Raw genomic sequence first — 23,804 nt, forward strand, 5'->3', positions numbered from 1 at the left:
TTTGATCGTTAATCGCTGTTTTGCTGTCTTCTATTTTACATCATGATGTACGTACCAGAATGATATCACCCCATAAGTAGAATAGCACTTTCTCCTCCGTGCACGGTTGTCTCCTCACGCACGGCAGCACTCGCGTCTCTTTCGTCTATTTTCATTGTCTGTGCTCGATGAAGGACTCCTCGCTCGCCGTGCTCCTCTAGATGACCAACCCCCTGATGCTGGGGGGATACCTTAGCGTGGTATCTCAGGGTCCAGTACACCCCCACTCTCTGTGTGGGGAAGCCAAGCAGCCCCTCCCCCTATCCCTGCCAACGCCGAGCCACTTCTCGTGGTGACAGGGTCAAGCACCTTCGACATGGCGGGAGGTCAGAGCGATGCATCGCTGCTAGTTTCGGTGGTGAGGTCCTGGATTGGGGTTGTGTTGAAGCCGCCTGCGACAGTGAGCACGCTTGTACCATTCACATGATAGGCGATGTGTCCGCGTGGCATGAGCGTCCCTTACCCGAGCCTCACTGCCTGATGGCGGAGGCGGCCTGCGCGATCGCACGGGAGATGCACCCGGTGGCGACCGGTATGATGGGGGCTACTGTAAGACGGTCTTCGATGCGGGACGAGCAGTATTCGTTGCAGAGATGACTGATTCTACATTGTTGTAAAGCGTGTGTCTAGCGCTGCATTGCACCACACGATGGGGCCTGCGGCAGGCCGTGGGGTGGGTTGCGTGAGGTTTCACTCATGTTGTATGGCAGAGAGAGGGGGAGAGAGATGGGCACGCTGGTGATGAGAGGTAAAAAAAATGACCGAATGCGTGATCGCTTGTTTTTTACGTCTTCACAGTTTTTCTTTTTTTCGATGTTGTGGCGATAACAAGTGGCGCGCGCGTGTGTTCTTTAGATACAGGAAGGGACGTACACTTGTTCGTGGTTGTCATAAACTGGCATCCGTCAGTGCGCGAGATGGCGCAGAAGAACTGAGGGAAACCACGTTTGGACGAGGAAAGGACGGGTAGCTGGACCGGACTCTGAGAGAAGTGGTAAAAAGGCGAGTTCTCTATACAAGTTGTCAGGAAGGCAGAAAGTGCGCGGTTGTCGACTCGGACGTTTTCGCGTCACATTTCGAGTATCAGACTGACGGTGCAGCTTTGGCTCACAATCACCCCCTTTCTAAGTTCCCCTTTTTTTTGCTCCACTGGCGTGCAGCCGCTTAGCTAACGCAAGCGCAGCTCTTTGCTACGATGCCTGTTAATATGATCGTTTTTCTTTTTTTTCTATCCCCCGCTCTGTACGAACCCTCCTTTGTTTGATTCTTGAGTTGTTGGGTGTTTTCCGCACAGTCACATGACACTAGAACTACCACTGACGTCAAAACGCTCATATGTCCTTTGCGGTGCTGCGTGACAGGAGCCCTTCATCTCTCTTCCAGGCACCTGGTCTTTTCTTGGTGGCTGCGCTGTGTGACAGGAAGGTCCTCTCTCTCTTCCGTCATGCAAAGACACCCTCCCATATACACACCACACATAAATACACGCGCTACTGCGTAGGTGAACCGAACCATCATAATGATGAGCGAGAGGTCGAGCTGGCAAGACAGGAAGACAATAACACGAGAGCACAACGTGTCAATCACGAGGAGGGAGAAATCTTGCGAAGGAAGAGGAGGACTACAACAGCCGCTCTTTTTTTCTGTTTTTCCTTTTTTTTGTGTGTATGTGTTCGTTATTTTTGTGTCTGTGTTTAGACACGCTTGCTTTTTTTTCGGAGCGCTGCTCTTCTTCTTGTTTTTGCGTCTTTTGTCTTGTGTTGTCCCATCCCCTCCCCTCCCTCGGTGACCTTTTCGAGGTTACCTCCTTCCCTACCTTGTCATTTTGTTTTTCTTTTGCTCTGCACCTTCGGTGGCTTGTCTGCCGCCTCTCTCCCATGTACGCCTGTCTGCCACGCCCATTACCCGTAGAGCCTTCTTGTGAACATGTGTGGCTCTTCTCACTCATGCATTTCTCCGTTTTTTTTTTTCGTTCGCTCCTTCAGCCGAATCGACTTTGTACTTTCTTCCTCTGCTGCATCTTTCATGTCTGCACACCTTGTCGTGCGTTGGATGTCTTCCTCTGTTTGCTCTGTCTTCGCTTCTCAGTAAACTGGGCCGCTTTTTTTGTGTCTGCGAGCGTCTCATTTGCTCGTGGGACTGTCGGTCAAAAAGCTGCGTGTGCGTGTGCGTATGCGTATGTGTATGTGTGTGTGTGTGCGTGTGCGTGTGCGTGTCTGTGGATAGCGTTGTGCTGACAGAGCTCCTTCTGTTCCTACCTTCTTCTGATCCCGTGACTCTGCGAGCGGGGGGAGAGTCATCCACCGCAGCCAAGACACGACGACACACATATATCCACAGTAAGAGGGTCTCTAAACCTTCCCACCCTCCTACGTTTCACTAATACAGCGTGGCCCCCCTCTTCCTCCGCTCTCTTGAAGGAGTGCTAGGGGCACGTGGGTAAGGCATAATGCTTTTTGTAAATTCGTGTGAGCCTCTCACAATATGTCTGTTTTTTCTGTTCTCGTGTGTGTGTGTTCTTGTTTCGCCTTCGTGTTATGTTTGATGTTTGCTGCCGTACTGCCGTCCTGCGCATATTCAGGTGTACAACCAAAGATGAAAAGACATGACGGACCAGCTGAGCTTATGAAAGCAATAGCAACGCTGCTCTGTTTCTTCGCCTCTATTCCCTCCCCCCCATTTTCGTTTTTCAGGTTATCTATTAACCAGTGTCTCTCCTTAATTTATTTTTTTCTTCGTGTCAAAACAGCGGTCGGCGCACGCCACTGTACCGGCTATTTCACTCAACCCCCCTTCTCGTTGTGCTCTCACTCCTTTCCTGGTTAAACATGCACTGTTTGATGACTCCTGCGACGAAGTCGTGCACCGAGATTTACTTCTCGGCATATTCAGAAGCATACACGTGCGTACACGCGTTTGTCGCCCGCGCCTGCACATCGAGGAGAGAGAACAGCCATATGGATGATAGTGCGGCGTGGTGTGTGTGTGGTGTGTGTGTCTGCGTTTCTGTGGATGTGAAGGGAGGGGTTGTAAAAGTACTCACCGGGACATTGTCTTTGTGCTGAAGGTCATATGGCGACTCATTCACCTGTCACACTCCCCCCCTTTCTCTGCCCCTCAATCACCCGTCGCGTTTCTTTTTCTCGCTTTACGGCAGCCATCGACTACTAGAGCGGCTGACAGTGGTTTCCTTCCTCGTTTTGCATGTGTTCTATGTCCTTCCCTCGTTAGCTTCTGCATGTCTATCTTTTCTTTTTTTGGTGTGGTGCGGTGGGGCTCTTCGTTTGTTTTCCTTTTATATGGGCCTTACGCCAATCACGGATCGGCGTTTATTTGCTCTCGTGCTCGTATGGGAGGTGTGGGCATGGGAGCGAGTGATCGCGTGTTGAGGTCAACGAAAGAAAAAAAGAAACCCTTCTCTGCACCACTGCTCCCTCATCCTTTGCCGCACTCCCTTCCCCCTTTTGATTTCTATGCGTGCGCTTCGCGCTGCTAATGATGTGTCGCTGTTCTCGTCTTTCTCCTCCGTCTCTCGCCTTCGTTTCCTTTCTCTACCCCACCCCTCCCTCCCGTCTCTCTGTCTCTCTTACCCGGATGCGCTTTTCCTCTCACCCTCGCCTATATATGGTCGTATCTCGGCCATCTCTTTGTCATGCCGCGCCTTTTTCTTGCCATTCTTACCGCCTTTGTATCTCATGCACACTCGGGCGCACAGGCAAGTCTGCTCACTGGGGTCTGTTCCCTCTTTTTTATTTTTCTCGCCTTCCCTGTCTCTTGTTACACACACACAGAAACCCCCTCCCTTTGATTCTTGTCCTCGGAGGGGGAGGGGGGGGGGCTGTTGGAGGTGCTGCACTGAGCATACAGCGGAGAGCAGAAGAACGTACATATACACATAGTTACACACGAGAAGACAAAAAAGGGAGTCTTCAGTCTTTGTGACTCGTGTTACCGCTTACCTCCTTTCTTTCTCTCTCCTTTTCCCTTCTGTGAGGCGTTGCTGCATCTGCAGCTTGTTGTGAGCCCTCTCACATCCCCCCCTCACCCCTCTCTCGTCGGTTCGTCGTTTTTCCTTTTTTTCTTGTGTTCTCGTATGAACCGTCTATCGGTCATTTTTTCATTTTTCTGCGTGCCACCGCCTCTCGCTGTTTCAATGGACTAGTCTGCCTCTGTTGTACATCCGTATCGATGCACTTTACTTCCTCGGTTCTTCGTTTTCTCACTCTCTTTACAATGATGATGTGAGCTGCTGCTGCTGCCGGTAGCTGGTGCAGCGTGCGGAGGTCGATTGTGTACTTGTCTCTGTGTAAGCATATGGTGTCTATGTGTGTGCGTGTGCGTGTGTGGTTGCGTTGCAGGCGATTACAGAAGGATGCGGAATTTATTAGGGACATGGAGAGGTGTTTGCCGTTGGAGGTAAGCGCGTCCAGCGCCCACGCGTGTGGAGCGGGAAGAAGAGAGTAAGCTCGTGCGGCAGCCAGAACGTGGGGACACTTGAAACAAATATTCCCAGAAACATCCGATTCCATTCGTGGCTACAGATGCTTTAGTTCTGCCGTTTTCTTCTTCGCCTGATCTCCTGCCACGTTTCGGCTCTCTTTGTTGCAGCCTCGCCACTTGTTTTTTCAATCATGTCCCTTGTCGTCGCCTCATACCACTTCCTGCAAGTGTCTCTTCGCTATCCCGCACACCTGGCCTTCCCTTTCTACATCACTCCGTCAGTGTTCGCCTACCCTCGATCTCGATTACCATCACACAGCGATGGTCACCGCTATCATCTACACGCGTGTCTTCTTCACCACCATGGGTGCGCCTGTGTGTAACTTGTTTTCAGTGCTTCTTTCTACAAGTGGGTTCATCTGTACGATTTTCTCCTCCCTTCTTTTTCCACCTCGTCTGGTCTGCTGGCTCTCGTGGGCTCTGGTTATTTTTCTCTCCTGGTACTGACTCTTCTTTTGGCTGATAGGGATTCAGGTGCTTGTATCGGAGCGCATATGTCGGATGTATATGTGTGTGCTTGGGCGTGTGGAATGCATCCGTCGCGCTGCAACGTCGTTCTTCATACTTCCACTCTCTCTGCTTTCTTAGTCGTTCGCACGGTTGCGGATGTGCTTCCCTTTCCCTTCTGTCTCTGCCGCTCATCGTTTGTATGGCTCTATAATTTTACGTCTTTTTTCTCTTTCGCGTGTGTGCGTGTGTGCCTCATGCTTTTTCGAGTGGGCTCCTCTTTTCTCTCTCTCCCTCCTTTCTCAAGCCCTTTTTATTTCACTCTGCCGCCCCCTCTCCCCGCCCCCTCCTGTGCTGTTCGCTAAGGCACACCCATACACACCCACTCACACACACACACACACGCGGGATCCTTTTAGCGTCTTTCCTTTATATATATATATATACAGGGCGGGAATGCGGGAGAGAGTGTACATGTTCAGGCTGATGGTGTACGGTGTCTGGGCGTCGCTTCTCCCTCTTGCTCTGTTTGGCCCCTTTCCCCTCCTTTCTTCTTTTTCTTATTTCTGTTCTCATCTTTTTGTTTGTTTGTTTTTCCCGATCTCCTCTCCTCTGTCCCCTTCTTTTGAGGGCATTCTTACCCCCTTCCCTTCCCTTCCCTTCTTTTTTTTGGTTTTCCGTGCTCGACACGGTCTACATTTCTTTTCGTTCGTTGCCCTTTCCCTATCCACGCGGTCTCTCTCTCTCCCTCTGTGTGGTGTGCGTGTGTGTTTATGTGTGCTCGGCTTGGCTTTACTGCCGTTGCGGTTCACCTCCTCCTCTCTCTTGTCCTGTTGTGTGTCTCACTGGTTTTTCTCCCTGTGCTCCTCTTTTCTCTCTGGTGTCCTGTGGCGTTCCCTGATGACGGGAAAACATACCCCACCGTGCGCGGTACCTCGGGGCCTCGTACACCCCTCACACTCTGTGTGGGGAAGCCGTGCAGCCCCTCTACCTCTGCCAATGCCAAGCCACCTCTGGTGGTGACAGGGGGTCAAGTGCCTACGACGTGGGGAGGCCAGAGTGGTTTGCCGCGACGGATGTCGGCGGCCAGGTCGTACACGGCGCTGCGTCGGAGCGACCTGCGACAGCGAATGCGCCCGTGTGCCGCCCATGTGATGGGCGAAGTGTCAGCGCGACGCGTACGTCTCCCACCCCCGGGCCTCACACTGCCTGCTGGTGTGGGGCGCCTGGGTGCCACCGCGGGGAGATGCACTGGGCGGCGACCCGCGATGCGGGGGTGGGTGGGTAGCGCTTGAGGCGTGTGCCGCTGCTGAGATGAGTGGGTCGGCGCATTGGTGTAACGGGTGTGCCTAGCGCTGCTTCGCAGGTCGCGGATGGGGCTTGCGGCAGGCCCGGTGGGTAGAGCGAATTCACGTTGTACGGCAGAGAATGGTGGGCACACCTTGAAAAAAAACTGAAGGGCATTATGGTGTTTCTTTGATAATTGTATTCGTGCACAGGCGAAAGGACTCGGCTTTGTGTATGAGTACGTGTGTATGGCTACAGATGAAGATGCGCAAGCACGTTGCATCATCACTTTTTGTTCTTTTCGTTGCTACCTGCCATGCTCGCGTGTGTTCCGGCCTCTGGCGTGGTTGTGCAGTACGCCTAAGCAGGCCTTTCACTGGATGGGCGGAGTGCCAAATGGCGAGTCGAGGAATCAGCAGAAGCTTCCCAATGAGGAGGTGGTGCTGCCTTGATGGTTAAGGGTTGAGGTTTGTATGTGCGTGGGACTCTGGAGGATCGAGGACGAAAAGTCGTGCCAGCTGATGTGTGTGCCACAACGCGGGGATGGGTACGGCGCGGCCACTGTGTCAGCGAGCGTGCATGCGGATTGCACGCTGAATTCGTGTCTTTTCACCCAGCGTCGATCCCGCACCTCCTTTTACCTTTTCCTCTGGCGTCTTCTCTTGTTTTCTCGTTTGGCGGTTGCTCCTATTCCTATCAGTATGGGGATGCCGGAGAGAGAAGTGGGGGTGGCAGAGGGTGGGACTGGATCAACGCAGCGTAGCCGGGGTGTCCTTGTTGCGTAGGGGACGGGCACACACGATAGGAAAGCAGTAGAACACATGGAAGGCAACAGAAACTGCTTGGGTGTATGTGCGGGTTGCTACCGTGAAAAAAAACAGACCACAAAAATGAATATAAATACATGCAAGTAAAGTCGAAGAGGAGAAAGGAATGAGGCAAGCACGAACAGATAGCCTGAGTTCCCCCTTCCCCCTCCCCCCGCCCCGCCCCGCCCCACTTGCCCTTAACCTCGCTTTCCCTCTTCCGCTCGCCTTGTCCATGCATCTGCACATGAGGTCTTCCTCTTCCCCCCGATGGGGCTCACGCTCTTTCACTGGTTCCCTCAAATCGCTTATACTCTCCGTCAGCCGCTCTCTCTCCCTCCCCCTTTTCACCCGTCCACACGCATGAACCATCCCCACACGCACGCATGCGTCCACGTGTACTTCTTGCCTCAGGCTCCACAGTGCTTTGCTTGCACCTCTGCCCGAGCGTGCCCGCCCCCATCGCCTCCCAACAACGCCAGCATACCAAAAAAAAAAGAACGAAACGAAGAAAGGAGCACAGTGCCATTTTTCTTTTCTAGTTGCTATTAGTGTTCTACACCCCCCTCCATTCCGCGACCTTTTTCCCGCTGCGCCGTCCCTCCTTTCACATTGCCTCCCCCTTCCTTTTTTCGTTGTTTTCCTTGCTGAGCGATTAACCCGCCACGACTACCGCACGAAAGAATGCGTCTCCTCTCGTGGTTCATCTTCGCCGCCCTCTACGGCGGTTTTCTTTACCTGCTACGTGAGCGTAAGGTGCCTCTTATTGTGATGCGGGTGTGGTATACATTGCACCTGGTGCTGTGTGTGATCGTGAGTTGGCTTTGTGGTGTGGTACTCAGCCTGCTGACGAAGGTGCACCTCTTGGACACGGCAACATCGCAGTCGCTGGTGCGGTGTGTGTGCGTAACAACGTTCGGGTGCTGGCTGCGCTTCAACAGTCTGCACATTTGTGTGGAGTACTTGCCTGGCTCTCTGTCCTTTTCGTCCATCACGGAGCAGCACAACATGTGCTTGTGCCACTCGAGTTTCTTTGACACGATTCATTTCCTGTGGTGCGTTCCGCACCGCTACATCTACAAAGTGAAGACCTTTTCCAAAGCGAGTCTGCGCAAGCTTCCCCTGTTTGGCACCGTGATTGCCATGTGCGGCCACTTCCCCGTGTACTTCAGCTCCCCGGAAGCGGACTCCTTCTCAGTGTACAAGGACAAGCAGGCTGCCGTCGCCGTCAACGTCGAAGACTTCCTTAGTAAAGGCGGCTCCCTCTCCTTTTTCCCGGAGGGCATGCTGAACCGCACACCGGAGGTGCTCAAGGACTTCCGACTCGGCAGCTTCAAAACGATCCTGGCGCACAAGATACCCTTGTACTACTGCGTCACCTACGGCAACCACGAGGTGTGGCCGCCGTCTTTGAAGACGCTCCCCGGCTTTCCTGCGGACGTATACACGTACGTCGGCAAGTACGACTACAACCCTGACGAGGAGAACGCACATTCGCTCTCGACGGGGCTGCGCGAGGAGATGCAGAAGCACCTGGACAAGATGGTGGCGCTGCGGGAGAAGCGGGGGCCCAAAACCTGGTGGACGCAGTCCGCCGCAAAAGCCCGAGCGTAGCGCGTGTGCGTGCACATGACCGATCGAGGGCAAGTAGTTCTCCAAGGCAACGATAGGAACACTTGAGTGAGTCGTTCACGACGATGCGCCAGGGCAGGCGGGCGCAGTTCGGTGGTACTCACTCACACCGATGTAAACGTACCCACACCAACTCTCAGGTGCTCGACGCGGGTTGTCTGCAGGGGGCGCGTGTGTATACCCCCCTCCTCCACTGAAGATTATCGAATTGGAAAGCGATGAAGGCTAACAGACAGACACACGCAGACAGGCGCAAGCATACACAAGTGCATGCACAGGCAACCGTGGTAAAGTGTGGTGACCTGCCATTCCCGTCAAGAACTAACGCGAGCCTTAAATCAAATGACTCCTCTCTGCTTTACCACCACACGACGTCTAATGCCGACCCACCTCTACCGGTGGGGCGCCTCTACCCCGTCTTGCCATCTCTGCGCTGTGTGAGTGGAGGTCTTCTCTCGCTCTCTTTCGACTTCAACTGTTGCATTCATCATCACGTGTAGGGATTGCATTCATCGTCGGCACAATTCGTGCTCACAGTACTTCTCTCTCTCCTTCCTGAATTCGTGGCCTCTTCCCCCCTACCTCGCTTTTCTCGTCATTATGCTATGGCGGAGAACGGTTTATGGCGACTCAGGAGAGGAGGGCCTTATGCAGCGAGTTTGGGAAGAGAGCGCAGAGAATGGCGTACATGACGCCCTAGCTAGATTTTTGAAACCGGTCCAATGCCCAACCCACCATCACGTCCTGCTTTCGTCGTGGTAGCGTTATCAAAATCATCAGCATCGATTGTGTGGCTTTCAAAATGTCTTCGAGAGGGCGACAGGAGATGGAGAGAGAGCGCGAGCGCAGCAACAACCAGAGGCTCCTTCCTCTCTCTTTTTCGTTCTCGTGGGCTTAGTCGCGCACACTTCACGGCGAGGTGACGTCGAAGCAGCGAAGGACTCGGTACGGAAGAGAAGAGGCCAAGGTGTTGCATTTCTTTCGCGGACATCTCGTGCAAAGAAAGGCGTAGGGAAGCTTGCCCGTTGATGTACCTCTCTCCTTACCTGGGTACGTGCACGTGTGTGCCAGTCTCTTGCTCGCGCTATCTCCTCCCTTTGCCTCCCCCCATCCCCTCTCTGTGCTCTCCGCTCTTGTTGCTATTCACCCTCTGCATGCCCAGTGGACCGCCGCACATGTGCGTTACCGCGTGGTAATCCTCACTTGCAGGCACCTCAAGGTACACTGAAGCGTCCATGTTGAGACTTGCATGTATCTCTCGCTCCAATTTCTTATATCTAAGCGCTTCGACTGGAGTGCGCACACGGGGCATTTTTCTCCACGCCACCACTCACTCTCAAGCTCAAACATCGCGGGCACAAACACCCGGCTCGTATTGTGCACGCTTCTCTGTCTCCCTCTCACCACCACCACCACCTCCTCCTCTTTCGGACACTTCCATGTTGCACACGTACACACACATTCTCTCTCGGTGCTCAGCGGACGACACTTGCCAACGACCGGCTTCCCGCTTCTCAGTAGCCAATGTTTCGTGGTGCTGCACTTCCTTCTCCGTCGCACATTCCCTCTCCATCGTAATCATACATATGAACCCCCCCATCCATCCACATGCCCACGTAGGCAGATTTATGCAATGCTGCTGCTGCTGCAGCTTCTTTTGGCCCCCTTCTTTTCCATGTCTGTCACTCCGTACGCGCTCTTGTGGAATGGCCGCACCTTCTTGAAGAGCTCGCTTCTGGAACCGTTCGCTGTTCGGGTACGCGCTGCGGCGCGCCGCGTACTTCCCCGTGTACTTCAGCTCCCCGGAAGCGGACTTCTTCTCAGTGTACAAGGACAAGCAGGCTGCCGTCGCCGTCAACGTCGAAGACTTCCTTAGTAAAGGCGGCTCCCTCTCCTTTTTCCCGGAGGGCATGCTGAACCGCACACCGGAGGTGCTCAAGGACTTCCGACTCGGCAGCTTCAAAACGATCCTGGCGCACAAGATACCCTTGTACTACTGCGTCACCTACGGCAACCACGAGGTGTGGCCGCCGTCTTTGAAGACGCTCCCCGGCTTTCCTGCGGACGTATACACGTACGTCGGCAAGTACGACTACAACCCTGACGAGGAGAACGCACATTCGCTCTCGACGGGGCTGCGCGAGGAGATGCAGAAGCACCTGGACGATATGGTGTTGAAGGGCAAGAGGCTTGAATGCAAGCAGCGGCACGTTGCTCGACATACAGACTATGGAGAAGAGAGAGGGAGGCGTGTTATCACTTATGGGCACGCTGGTGAGCGCTGGTTCAGTGGCGGCAATCTTTCGAAGAAGTCCCCTTTGTACGCCCTCCTCTTTTTTGCTCCAGATTTCACCTTGGTATTGATGCGGTGTGCGTACTGCGCACACACCTGCGTGCGCCTCCAAGCGTCATGTGCGTATGTGCGCGAACCGGCTGAGCGATACCGAGAGTCGTATCCATGAATGTGTACAGGTACGTGCCACACCCTTTCAAACCTCTCACACCAGTCAGCTTGTCTTCTCGTTCCTCTTTCATGCTTTACCTTATCTCATCCTCACGTTTTTCTCGTTTAGGACATACACCTCCTCGTGCGTGCGGTGGTTTGGCAAGGTGCAGGTGCTGCGCCGGCAGACGACGCGCGCTCTCGTCTGAACACCCATTTGCGCCCTCTTTCGTTTTTCGTTTCCTCTCTCTGTGTATCGCTGACTCGATCGTCTCCGCGTGTGCACGTGATGGAGATGATGAAAAAAGAAAAAAAACATGACGCACACACACACAGACACACAGGGGCGTATCGGCTGACTTCGTCAAGGCTTCGGGGAGGAGGCAAGGAAAGGAAACGTTGACTTTACGCTTTGGTACAGGCACGGTAGGTGAGTTGCTCAAAATTTGTCTGACGTCTTCGTCTTTCTTCCCTTCGTTTCACCTACTGTCTCCCACCCTTTGTTGTGTGCCGTCACGCTTCGTGTTCTGGCTCTCCTCTTTGTCTGCTCTGATGTGTCCTGCGTTTAGAGGTCTTTTCATGCCGTTCTCCCCCCACCCCACTGAGGCTCGCTATTGTAGGTATCGTCGCGCGATCAGCCTTGACCCGCCATCTCACCGGTGCTACGGTGCACCTCTGACCCAACCGCTTTTCCGCCTCATGGGCCTCTTCTCACTTTTTTCTTTGTTTCCCATATCCTACGGATGGCAGTTGCGGACACCGCCGTCGCCTGGGATTTCTGTGGCCCTCTGAAGGAGGAGTGTTACCCAGTCACGGCAAAACTGTCACATGTAAGCAAACGGACGCACCTGCACCCGCTCGACGACGCGCGCCCGGCAATGTGTGTGTGTGTGATGGTGGCGCTTCTTCATTGGCATATCTCTTTTTTCCCACCGTGCTTGTGCGTGAATGTGTGCCTCTATCGTTTCTTGCTTTCGTTGTTTCTTCCTAGCTTCATTCCTTTCTCTGTGTCCCTCGCGGCTGCTTTCGTTGGCCGCTGCATCTTCGCTGCGTGTGTCAGCGGGGGAGAGGTGGGTGCGGCGTGTGAATTTGTGCGACCACCGTCGCCTTTTATCATCGCCCACGCGATTACGCCCGTGTTTGCCGTGAGTCGCCAGAAGAGGACAAAGGCTCATGCGTGCACAGGAGGGCGCATGCTCGTTGTGGTGCTTCCGGCTTCGTTTCCTTCTCTCCATCACAGCCTTTATGCGGAGTCATGCCGCACCATGCACGTTTCACGGACCCGAGAGAGCAGAGGCTGCGACGGGGAGGAGGGGGAGGGAGGTGGAGAAGGAAGCGACTGCTCGTCGGAACGCGCGTGACGCTGCGCTTGTGACTCTTGAAGGCTGCGCTAGTGCATGCCCATGTGTGTCTCTCAGATACCTCTCGAAGGACGCTGGACGACTGCACAGAACGGCCGCTGCCGTTGCAGTGCCGGCACCATGCACCGCCTCCCTTGATGTGGGCCGTGCCCTTCTGCGCGGGCGTTGCTCTCCTCATTCTTCGGCGGAGACAAGGAGCTTGGTTCTGCTGCCGACGTCACTGCCTCTCCCCGACGGCGTCTTCCCTCCCTCGCTCGTTCTCCGTGTCTTGTCCTCGTGGGCGAACGACGGGCGCGAATCGGACTGAAGAAGGTGGCGACTCAAGACCGTTCGGGGAGGAGGCCATGGATTAGAACGCAGCTCAGGAGCCCCCGAAACGGAAAGTGACCGACGATTGCACACCACTGCGTGCACATTCCAAAGCAAACGAAAAAAAGGAATTCGGTCATGGCAGAGACCTTGAGAAGGCGCGTCCACCTCACGCGCGGGGGCGGACAGGCAGAGCTGAGGCTTCTCTCACGTGTCGTTTCCGCTGTGGCGTGTCGGGGAATGAGGAGAGGGAAAACGTTTGTGGGACGGGTGTCACGGAGTGTCGCTGCTCTTCCTACGAGAAAGGCCGGCCTCCTCTCCATTTCGCTCTCGTCTTCTCTTGACACGGGCCCCCCTCCCCTCCCCTGTCGAGGCACCGCTGTAAGGATTTTCTTTTTTATTGTGGTTGGCAACAGACACGCATGCCTGTAAACCCTCCCCACTCACATACGTGCGTACACGCATACGTGCGCACTGGTGCACGCTCATTATCCCTCTTGCTCTCCTTTCTTTTGCTCTGCCACCTCCACAGCCTTCATCCCCCCCCCCCCCACTCACGCTTTCCCCACAGACACAGTGGCCCCTTTACGTGCCTGTCTTTCGCAGAGAGCTCGTTCTGGCTGAGCAGGATTTAGCTGTCGCGCAGCAGAGAGATAGGTGGGCTGTGGTCGTATGCGTATACTCAGTGACGTGTTTGTGGTAGAATGACACGTTGGTGGCGAGAGCAACAAATTTCTCTTTTCCAATCCGCTTTGCACGTGGGCTGCCTGCGCCGTGCTTCGTTTCAACTGTAGCGCAACGGCTGCTGCTTCACCTCACACCACCGCCGCCTCGTCGCCCGCACTTCTCTTCGCGTCGTCTCTCATTTCCGGTTTACATCAGTGTATATATATATATTTAGGTTGGTATTCGACTCTGCTGCCCTGCCCCGTGTTGCACCCGCAGACGCGGCGGTGCTCCACAGAAGAAGAGAACAGGTGGGGGAGGCCCTACACACGCTTTCATCCTCCCTCCCTCCTTCCTCCATCCTGTCAGCGAGTACAGTTGCCCACACGTGCCTGGTCGATTCACGCATCGTTACGAGAAACAGCAGAGGAGAAAAAGCACTGCCATGTTCTTTGAAGAAAACCTTAACGACACGGTGGAGTATGAGTCGCTCTTGGACGCTGGCGGTGCGCCGACGCGGCCCCTGTCGCAGGCCAGCGACGGCGGTGCCTCTTCAGGCGCACCTTCTATGAGCGGCATCAGCACCACCTTCGGAGTTGACGGTCTCCCGTTGGAGCCAACTGGATCAGGGGTTGGGGCGGCGGCTAAAATGCAAAGCGCGTCCGCGGCGGCGATTCAGCTGCTGATAGAAGCCACCGCAAATGAACGCTTCAGCCCCGAGGTGCTGCCCTACCCCGTGACCACCATCAGCACCGTTGTCCGCTTGATTCAGCGAACACAGGAACGGGTGGAGGCGATGGTGGTGGAGGAGAAGCGTCAAGGGGCCGCGCGCTCACTCTTGCCTTTCCGCCCGTCAGACATCATGTGCTTGGAGATGCAGCGCATTCAGTTTTTCTTGTGTGAGCTGCTGCGATGTCGACTGCGCAAGATCGAGCATCTCGCCATGTCCATCTACTACGAAGGGCTGGTGTCTGGGCAGTCCTCCATGTCGCAGACAGGGCTAGGTCAGGCAGATGAGGCTGAAGCGTTCCCCTCTGCTTCTACTGCCGCTGCTCTACCAGAGGTGCGTGTACCGCAGCGGCAAAACTTGTCACTCAAGGAACAGTGGGTGGCGGATCGACTGGCGCAAAGCGCGCACGCGGCGTTGATGGAGTCGGGCCTGCAATCGATGCCGGCTGCGCTGCAGCATCTTGTTCCCTATCCTTCCGAGGCGGAGGGGCTGGAGATACTACCGGAGCCGGACCTTGGGGCGTACGTGTTCGGTGTGGCTCTCGAAGATTTGGGTGTTGTGAATCTCGGCGAGGGTGGCCAAGACGCTTCGCGTGCCATCAACGCCGGCGAATTGTTCCTCACTCCCTACCACAATTTTCGTCCGTACGTTATGTCAGGGCAAGTGCGGCTGGTATGACGTGCACCAAAAAATGACCAGTTTACTCGTCCTCTGCGCGGATGTCTGTGGGGGGCAGTGGGAGGTGGGTGAGTGGTGTACCCCAGCGGATATCAAGGGCCAGAAGATTTCTCACCGTGCCTGATATCATGAACCATAAAAAGTAGATGCGAGATCGGCGGAGACGCAGTACTGTTCTTGTTGCTGTGCTCCCGGCCAGCCCCTCGCTCATTCATCTCAACACTTACACACCCACGTGCGACACGCGTCAGCGCACATACACTGACATAGAAGAACCACAGACGTACACTAATAAAAAAAGCGAGGCGAAGGATGAGCAAGATGTGCGCGCCTGTCGCATGTTTTTCACCCTGGTGCTCCTGCGCGGTTCCCCGGGGGCAACTACCGGCTCGTCGCGAGAAAAGCAATTGTTGTTGTCCTCCAGCCCATGTAGCGCAGTGGCGCGTGCAACGAATCTTGTGATTCGCCAGCCAAAGGGAGGTCAAGGAAGTGAGGCTCACATCAACGTCCCTACCTCTCTCTCCACCTTCTCTCTCTTCACTTTGTGTCGTACTTATACATTCCCCCACTCTCTTGCTCGCCCTGGTGTGCTCATCTGTTAGCCACTGGGCAGCTTGTCTTTTGGCCTCTCTCTGTTGTCTCGTTTCCCGGCACGCACTTGGCGGCTACGTGCGTGTGCGTGTGCGTGTGCGTGTGCTCGTCTGGCTGCTTGCGTTTTCTCTCTGCCGAGTTGGCATCATTGAAGGGATCGAGAATCCTGCGGCTTAGCCCTTGCGCCAACCCCCTTCCCCTCCTTATCGCACCAGATTAGGCGTGCGTGTTGCTCCTTTCGCCTCGGGCATCGCATTGCCACCACCGCGACTCTCTCTGGCGTCTCTCTTTTATCAACCCACACGCTGCAGCCTCCCCTATTCTCCACCCGCTCCTCGTGGTTCTCCTTTTATCTGAGGTAGCGGCATTGATTGTGAAGGACATGCTTCTTGCGCCGTTGTGCATCCTTACCCCACGCGAACACACGAGGCCCGGTGGTCAGCGATGTCGAGCAAGGAGGAGCTGGCTGCCTTGATGGCATCCGACGGTGACTTCGAGAAGAAGATATCGTTGCTCAAGAAGGCGGTTGTCACGGTCACGAAGCAGAAGAAAGAGGTCGAGGCCCGTCACGCTCAGCTGCAGGGGGAGCTGAGCACCGCGACCCAGCAGCTGGCAGAGGCGCAGCGGGCGAACGCCGCCCTACAGCGAAAAGTGAAGTCTCTTGAAGCGCAGCTAGAGCAAGAGCGCAGCAGTGGGTCAGCGTTTGGCCAGAACATGTTGAAGGGCTTGTCCTCAATCATGGGCAGCAGTGACAGCACCAACCGTGGTGGCGCTCGCGGTGCAGCTAATGACCAGCTGTCTTTGTCCCCGGCGGATGTAGAGCGACTCATCAGCGAGAATGAGCAGTTGCACCGCCAGATATACACCTTCAAGACGAAACTCGAAGACGCGCAACACTCCAGCGCGAGGGATGCGGAGAAGCTGAGGAGCGAGGCTGCACGTCTGCAGCGCGAGACGCATGAGCTGCGCTGCTCCCTTGAGGCAACCACCGCCAACGGTGACCGTCTTCGCGCCGACTACCTCACCGAGCGGGCTTTGGGCGACTTCTGCCGACACTTCTTCGTGGCCACGCTGCTCCGACCGCAGCAGGAGCGGGAATCGCTCCTGGCAGGTACTAAAGTAGAGGTGCGGTGGCCTGCCAAAGGGCCGTCGTCGAATTCGGCGGCCGCCCCCTTTTCGGACTCTCTACCGACAGTGGTGCGCGAGCGTGCTGCCCTCACCCTGCGGAGTGCCGCCGGTACCGTCAAGACGCTTCTGCGCGGCGTCTCGGTGCTTGCAGTGGTGCTGCAGGAACAGCTGCCTTCGCGGGAGCGAGCAACTGTGGGGGACTTGGAGTGCCTGCGTGACCGGCTCTCCGTATTTCTGGAGGCGCACACGGCCAAGAAAGACCGTCTCATGTATCTCCTTGGGCAGCTGGACAGCCAGCTGTCGGCGCTGCAGCACGCTGATGAGGAAGGTTGCTCCGCCCCTGTCTCGTCTGATGCCTTTGTTGAGGCTCAGAGCAATATTGTGCAGCTCGTTTTGGAGTGGGTCGGTCTTCTCCGGGGACAGCTTCCGCTCCTCGTAGAGAGCTGTGTTTCAATGCTGCCGCATGGTCACTCCTACACTATGCACACCGCACACGTCAGCGCCGGCTCCGGCGACGGTGCTGCTGCGCCACAAAAGACGACAGCAGAGCGCGGCGAATTTGTCGAGGAGGTCACAAGGCACGGCTATGCCACCCTGGCGTCCATTGAAGGGGCGCTTACGGCGATGCGCATGCTCGTCCAGCGCTCACCCACCGCGTACTACCGCTGCTACAATGACGGCGACCTACGAGGTGCAACACCGGAACCGACCACTTCCAAGGAAACGCTCAGCTTCACCTCCTCGTTGGGAGCTACGCAGCCGCCCATTGATCTTTTCTCGCTGCTCGCGCTGCAGCAGTTCTGGTGGGAGGGCTGCACCTCGGTACGTTCTCTGCGCGCGTCGATTCGGGCGCTCAACAGCGGCTTAGGTGACGTGGCGGAGGCCTGCAACAAGAGCGAGATCCGCGACGCTCTGAACTACCTTTGCAAGTGCCTCGAGGCTATAGCGGCGGCTTCAGAGGAGATGAACGGCTCATCTCGATTGGCGCCAGCCGATGCGGATGCAGCCATCGCCGCGCTGGCGCCTGAGGCGTTTGCTTCTCGTTTGCCTGCCCATGCACCATCGAGTGAAGCGTTGCCGTGGACTTTTCGTCCCAGAATTTCTATCGCCACGTCTTCACCACCAGCAGCGGAAAGCGTGCGTGGCACCGCCTGCGCTGACACATACGAAGAGCTTCTTGTGGCACTATCGGCTGCCGATCGCGCAGCAGCTAGCTATTACACGCAAATGAACGACCTGTACGTGGAGATGGCCGAGAAAGAGGATGCTGTGCAGACAGCGCTGGAGGCGGTCGCGCATCTGCAGCAACTCATCATAGCAGAACGCGCGGAGGCGAAGCACACGCGCCAAGCCCTACAGAGCCAAATCAGTCTACTGTCAACGCAACTGGTCGAAATGGCTGGTGCACCGGCCGCACAATCACTGCAGTAGTGGGACGGCTCTCGGGCACTCGTCATCCCATAAACAGCTACTCAGCCATCTCGTTCGTTTTTTTGTTGCCTCGCTGACGCGAGGAGGCGGCGCTCACTTCTGCGCCTTGTCCTTTGCCTTCTCGCTTTTCGTCGTTTGATTGCGTCCCCAACAGTAAAACAACAGGCATACCCACAGCGAGGGATTAGAGAAACGCACGGCACCGTCTCACACTCTCCTGCACCCCCACCCGTTTCCTGTCCTCTTAGCCTCAGTGCACCGCTCTCTCTCCCTCTCGGCTTGCCTTCCGACGTGAAACGAATGAGTGAGGAAGCCTCCCTCCCCCCTTTCCCGTGGGCTCTGCAAGTCCCCACCTCCCGGGCCCGCTCGCCCTCTACCGTCCCCGTCTCCCGTCTTTCCCCGTCTTCTCTTCCACTCCTCCTTTTGTATATCCTCTCCCCTTCGTGTGCGTGTGTGTGCATCTATGTCTCTCTCTGTTCCAACGTGTGCCTTGCTCCTCCCTTCCCTCCCTCCCTCTGTCAAGGACCATTGGCGGACTGCCTCCATACCCAACCCCCACCACCCCTCCTCGCACCTCACGCTCATACCCACGCAAGGACATCTTTCATATCTCCTGGCTCCACTCCATAGCCGCTTACTATTGTATCGTATGCCCATCTTATTGCACGCCTGATGACGGGGGACACCTCGGCGTGGTATCAGGGTCCAGGACCTAACTCTGTGCGGAAACCAAAAGCCTGCAGTCTGACTCCAGGTATTCGTTGCCGACTCTTGGCGGCAGCGAACAGGTCTGGGCTGGCGCTGTGCCGAAGAGACTTGTGGTCGTGATCACGCTTGCACCAGGCCAGTGAGAATTCTGTCGCTGATTCGAAAAGTCCATACGCGCGCTAATCGTCCGCCGCGTGCGCCCGTCACTCCCGCTTGCCGGTGACTAGTGAAGCACAGGGAAATAACGTATACGCGTGCCAAGTAGACATGGGTAAATGAGTCCACTCCAACGATATTGATCAAGGACCCCGCTGCCAGTCTTCGACGCCAAGCCGACATCCGCCGAAGGCGCGATATGCGCTGCGACGCACTATGGCACAATTCACTTGGCGGCCGCTGTCCCACCCCAGAGGAACACGGGTGCTGCGCTTACGCGACGATAGGGGACGATGCTCGCCCGGCTGCGCACGGGCACCTAACTGTGCTTTGGATTGGTGCAGCGACGGGTGGGTGGCGGCGACAGCATGGAGCGCTGAGGGCGTGCCGCCTAGTACTGCGCTAGCGTTGTGGTGGTCCCACACCTGCCAGAGCCTCCGCCCCCGCCTGTGCAAGGCGCGCGGCCTCAGGAGAGGGTGGAGTGCCCACTGCTGCCCCACACTCACGGCAGTGCCTCACCTGTCGCGGCGCATGCGGGCAGGCCAGCCAGTCACGCCCCTCCTCTCCTCCCTGTGGCATCGACGGAGCTGGAGTGTGAGTGCCGCGAACCCCCTTCCGCGGACGGTAACGTCGTGCTGAAGCAAATCCCAAGGTCGGCATGTGCGAGCGCGGTGCGCACGCGCTGCGAACCAAAGCCGGCATGGTGTGTCACATCCAGTCACGGCATGCAGAGGTCAGACGAGGAGGAGTGACGGGCGAAAGCGGCGCGAGGGTGTCGATACCGATCAGCGCCGAGACGCACGCGTGCGAAAGCAGGCGGCACCTCCTCCACCCGACCGGGCGGGCTGAGGAGGCACGGATGCCGGAAGCAGGACGAGAACACCCCTGAATGGCGCCGTCGAGCCCTCCAGGCGCCCATGTGGAGAGTGGCCACGTCGCGCTATGCTGTGCCGGGTTTCGGAGGAGGATGGCCTGAGGCTGGCCCGCCCCCTCCTCGAACTCCCCCGGCATGCGCCTGGACCACGCCCTACTACCCGCGCGACGGACGCCACCGCTCGCGCCCTCGAGCAGGAGCCCGGACGCGGACCGCATGGATCAAGGCATGCAGCCCACGCGAGTCTCCGTGTGGTGTCGATGGCGCCGCACGTGTGCGAAGGGGGGACGAGGAAGGACGAGAAGAGCCCGCAAGGCGCATCGGCCCGATCCGTCGGCAGGGCGGTTCGCCCTGGCTGGCCAGGGTTTCGCTGTAGCACAGCAGACGTAGGTGAGCTGCAGTCTTATGCGTATATTCACCGGCGTGCTCGGTGTAGAGTGATGCGTGGGAGGCGAAGATCTCTCTTATCATGCCTCTCTCTACAGCAGTGTGCACTTTCCTTCGTGGACGCTCTGCTCTGCATCATGTTGTGCCGTCTGCATCTTCGTGTGCTTCCTGCTGCCTTTGGTACTTTTTCTTTCGCTGCTTCTACTTCCATCCTCTGCACTCGCGCATGTGTGCGACTTACATAAAATACGTGCACGTATGACCGTTACTGTTCAGAATACATTGCACATCTCCCGTCAGCAACCCACTTACGCCTTTCGTGCTACGGCGGGAGAGGGAAGCACGTCTGTCTTTTCGCTGGTTTCGTGTCTTACATTTGTGTGTGTGTGTGCGTGTTTTGGTGCCGGCCGCTCCGCTGTCGTCGTGTGTGTCTGCTGCCTTTCCTATTTTCTATTCGCATTTCTCACCTCGTTCACCGCACCCCCAGTATCTCCCCCGATTCCCCTTCTCCGCTGGCAACCATGCCAATGACAACGAGCGTCAAATTGGAGAACCCTTATGTGCCCTCTGGGTATGACCTACGCGTCACGGTGGACCTCTCCACGTGGAGCTACACAGCTGTGGAGACGGTGCACCTGCAGCGCTGTCCTGCCTTCCCAGACGGCGACACGATCCAGCTGCATGCAGCCCCGTCGATCGAGGTGACCTCAGTGAAGGGAGCCACCCTGGAACGGCGCGACGATACGGCGGACACGCTTGTGCTGAAGCTGGACGCGGAGACAATGGCGTTGGCGGTCCCTACGCTGTACTTTGAGTTCACGCATGTAATCCAAAAGGAGTTGCGCGGCTTCTACCAGGTGAGCTTCAAGCATGGCGGAAAGCAGCACCGCATGGCCTCCACGCACTTCGAGCCCGTGTCAGCGCGGCTTTTCTACATCTGCCATGACGAGCCGGCGCAGCGCGCGGATTTCACCCTGACCGTGACACTGCCAAAGTCGGAGGAGCACTACGTCGTTCTTTCCAACAGTCCTCTGGGGTCGAAGATGGTGAAGGGGGACACGGTGGTGCACACCTTCCAAACGGTGCCCAGGTGCCCGCCATACCTGACAGCCTGCGTCGTCGGTGAGCTGGAGCACATCAGCACCGTAGTCAACGGCATCCCGGTCAGCGTGTATGCGACGCTGGGCAAGGCGGGACGGGCGCAGTTTGCCCTTACCACCACCGTGTTCGCTCTCGAGTTCTTCGAGAAGTTTTTCCAGTGCAAGTACCCGCTACCAAAGCTGGACGTCGTTGCCATTCCCGACTTCCCGATTGGTGGGATGGAGAACTGGGGCTGCATAACGTGCGCTGAGGCGATACTGGTGGACCCGCAGCAGTCGAGCGCGGAGGCGAAGCGCGGCGCGTCGAACCTGATATGCCACGAAGTCTCGCACAACTGGTTTGGTAACCTTGTTGCCATCAACTGGTGGGAGGGCCTGTGGCTCAAGGAGGGCTTTGCGTCGTGGTGCGGCTACTACGCGACGCACGCATACGCGCCGCAGTGGAATGCTCTGGACGCTGCAGCGCTGAAGGTGGTCTCGGCGCTGAACGACGACATATACGAGCACAGTCACCCCGTTGAGGTGCCCATCCACGACCCTGGAGATATTACCCAGATCTTCGACAGTATCAGCTACAGCAAGGGCATGGGCCTGGTTTTCATGTTGCAGGCGTTCCTTGGCGATAAGTGGGGATCTGCCGTGGCACACTACATCAAAAAGCACCAATTCAGGGACACCAAGACGGTGCAACTCTGGGAGGCGCTGGAGGAGTCGTCGCAGCTGCCCATTACCGAGGCTCTCACCAGCTTCACTACGCAGATGGGCTACCCAATGATCCACGTCTCCAGACAGGACGGGAACACCATCGTGGTGACGCAAGAGCCGTGCCGCTTCGTCACGGCGTCGGAGAAGGGTATGCGGACCTGGTGCGTGCCTCTTGTCGTAGAGGGCATGGACGCTAGCGTTGGGCGTGCGACACCGATGCTGCGCGGCGACACGCCCATGGAGGTGACCCTGCCGGCCGGCATTGCGAAGGGGGCCTTTGCCAACGTCAACCCGCGCCGTACCGGCTTCTACCGCTGCCGGTACGACAATCCCACCTTCGATGCATGGCTCGCCAACTACAGGCAGCTTTCCCCCGCCGATCGCCGCTCCCTCTTTTCCGACACGCTGGCCGCGATTCGGATGGGTTACGATGACATTCCGCGGCTGGCGAGGATCGCTACGGTCGTTTCGGCGTTCGAGACGGATATCTATGTGCTGCGAGAGTACCTGCAGACCATGGGTACCTTCCTCCACTCTTTCGACGATGCTTGTCTGACAAAGAGCCTGACCAAGGAGCTGCATGGTTTCCTCATCCCGGTCGCCGAGTCCCTCATAGGAGTCATCCCGCAGGACGACAGCGCGTCGCTGCGCCGCAACTTTTACCTCGACGCCAGTATCTCCACGCTGTTGAGCAGCGGGGAGCCGGCGGAGGTCTCTGCCCACCCGCTGATCCAGTGGGCGCTGCAGCAAGCACAGGGCTTCCTCTCAGGGGCGGATTTCAACGCTGGCACGCTCAGCGCCTGCCTGCGTGCCTGGCTTCGCAGGGCCGACCCCACCGACCTTCCAGCGCGCAACGCGCAACTGTACGCGAAACTGCAGGAGGTGGACGGCAACGAGGAGCTGTGCCGTTCGCTGGTCCTGGCCATGACGAGCAGCCCCTCAGTTGACTTTGCGCTGGACATCATGAAAAAATGCATCGAGAACGACGGCGTCCGCAGCCAGTACGGCGAGCATGTCTTCTGGAGCCTCGCGTCGAATCCAGCGATCTCGGGCGAGGAGGTGTGGCAGGCATTTCAGCAGAACTTCGACGCCGTGAACGTGCAGTGGGGTGGCGGCCAGTTCCGCATCCAGGCTATTGTGAGCTTTCTGGGTGAGGCGCTCTTTGGCGATGCTGCGGCGGACGAGTTCGAGGCCTTCTTCGAGACGCATCCACTTCCTAATGCCCGCCTCGCCATCGGCCGCGCCGCTGAGGAGCTGCGCATTCGCTCGTGGTTGAACAAAACATGGAAGGCTTCCCTACCTCACGTATTCTGCCGTCACTAACTGACATGCGCTCACGAGGCCCAGGGAGGGTAGAGGCGAGGGTGTGATCAGACAGAGCGAGAGAATGATGAGGGAGAGGAGGGAGTAAAGGACGGGGGGGGGCGGAAGGGTTGTGCGTTGGAGGAGTAGTGAGCGGGCGTACGTGCGTACCAGCGTGTTTGAGCTGCCTCCTAGCAGATGAGTGTGTCCTCAGCTGATTTCTCCTACATGCGTGAACACGTTCGCTCACATGCCAGAGTAGTCATGTAGCCAGACTGTGAAACAGAATTCTCCACGTCGCCCTCGCTTTGTGTGCTCGCCCTCTCGCGTGCACCTCTCCGCCGCGCTTGCATGTGTTCTTCCTCCATATTTCTTCGCACCATTTTAGCGCCTCACACGGCACTCTAATGGTCGAAGCATTTCACGTTTTATTTTTGTTTCCGTGCTTGCCTTTGTTCAACCCCGATCGCGGGGGGACCCCTCTCAGTGTGTGGTACCTCAGTGCCCGGTACATTCAACTCTGT

The 23,804-nt window shown here is 56.8% G+C and overlaps 4 protein-coding genes and 1 pseudogene across 4 annotated transcripts, besides 1 other annotated feature; all 5 read left to right on the forward strand.

Moving 5' to 3' along the window:
* Positions 1-7,763: 7,763 nt before the first annotated feature.
* LMXM_08_29_2280 (conserved hypothetical protein) lies at positions 7,764-8,693 on the forward strand (the record flags this gene model as incomplete). The annotated part of the gene is made up of 1 exon (XM_003872281.1): positions 7,764-8,693. The coding sequence occupies one exon, from the start codon at positions 7,764-7,766 to the stop codon at positions 8,691-8,693; it is 930 nt and encodes a 309-aa protein (XP_003872330.1).
* Positions 8,694-10,344: 1,651 nt separating this feature from the next.
* Positions 10,345-11,173, forward strand: LMXM_08_29_2270 (annotated as a pseudogene).
* Positions 10,345-11,173: a sequence feature.
* A 2,762-nt stretch (positions 11,174-13,935) lies between these two features.
* On the forward strand, positions 13,936-14,898 carry LMXM_08_29_2260 (conserved hypothetical protein; the record flags this gene model as incomplete). The annotated part of the gene is made up of 1 exon (XM_003872282.1): positions 13,936-14,898. The coding sequence occupies one exon, from the start codon at positions 13,936-13,938 to the stop codon at positions 14,896-14,898; it is 963 nt and encodes a 320-aa protein (XP_003872331.1).
* Positions 14,899-15,933: 1,035 nt separating this feature from the next.
* Positions 15,934-18,048, forward strand: LMXM_08_29_2250 (conserved hypothetical protein; the record flags this gene model as incomplete). Its single annotated transcript, XM_003872283.1, has 1 exon — positions 15,934-18,048. The coding sequence occupies one exon, from the start codon at positions 15,934-15,936 to the stop codon at positions 18,046-18,048; it is 2,115 nt and encodes a 704-aa protein (XP_003872332.1).
* A 2,646-nt stretch (positions 18,049-20,694) lies between these two features.
* Positions 20,695-23,301, forward strand: LMXM_08_29_2240 (metallo-peptidase, Clan MA(E), Family M1; the record flags this gene model as incomplete). The annotated part of the gene is made up of 1 exon (XM_003872284.1): positions 20,695-23,301. One exon carries the CDS (start codon positions 20,695-20,697, stop codon positions 23,299-23,301), a length of 2,607 nt encoding a protein of 868 aa, XP_003872333.1.
* Between the last annotated feature and the right edge of the window lie 503 nt (positions 23,302-23,804).

The sequence above is a fragment of the Leishmania mexicana genome, chromosome 8 (assembly GCF_000234665.1).
Source record: "Leishmania mexicana MHOM/GT/2001/U1103 complete genome, chromosome 8".
NCBI lineage: Eukaryota > Euglenozoa > Kinetoplastea > Trypanosomatida > Trypanosomatidae > Leishmania > Leishmania mexicana.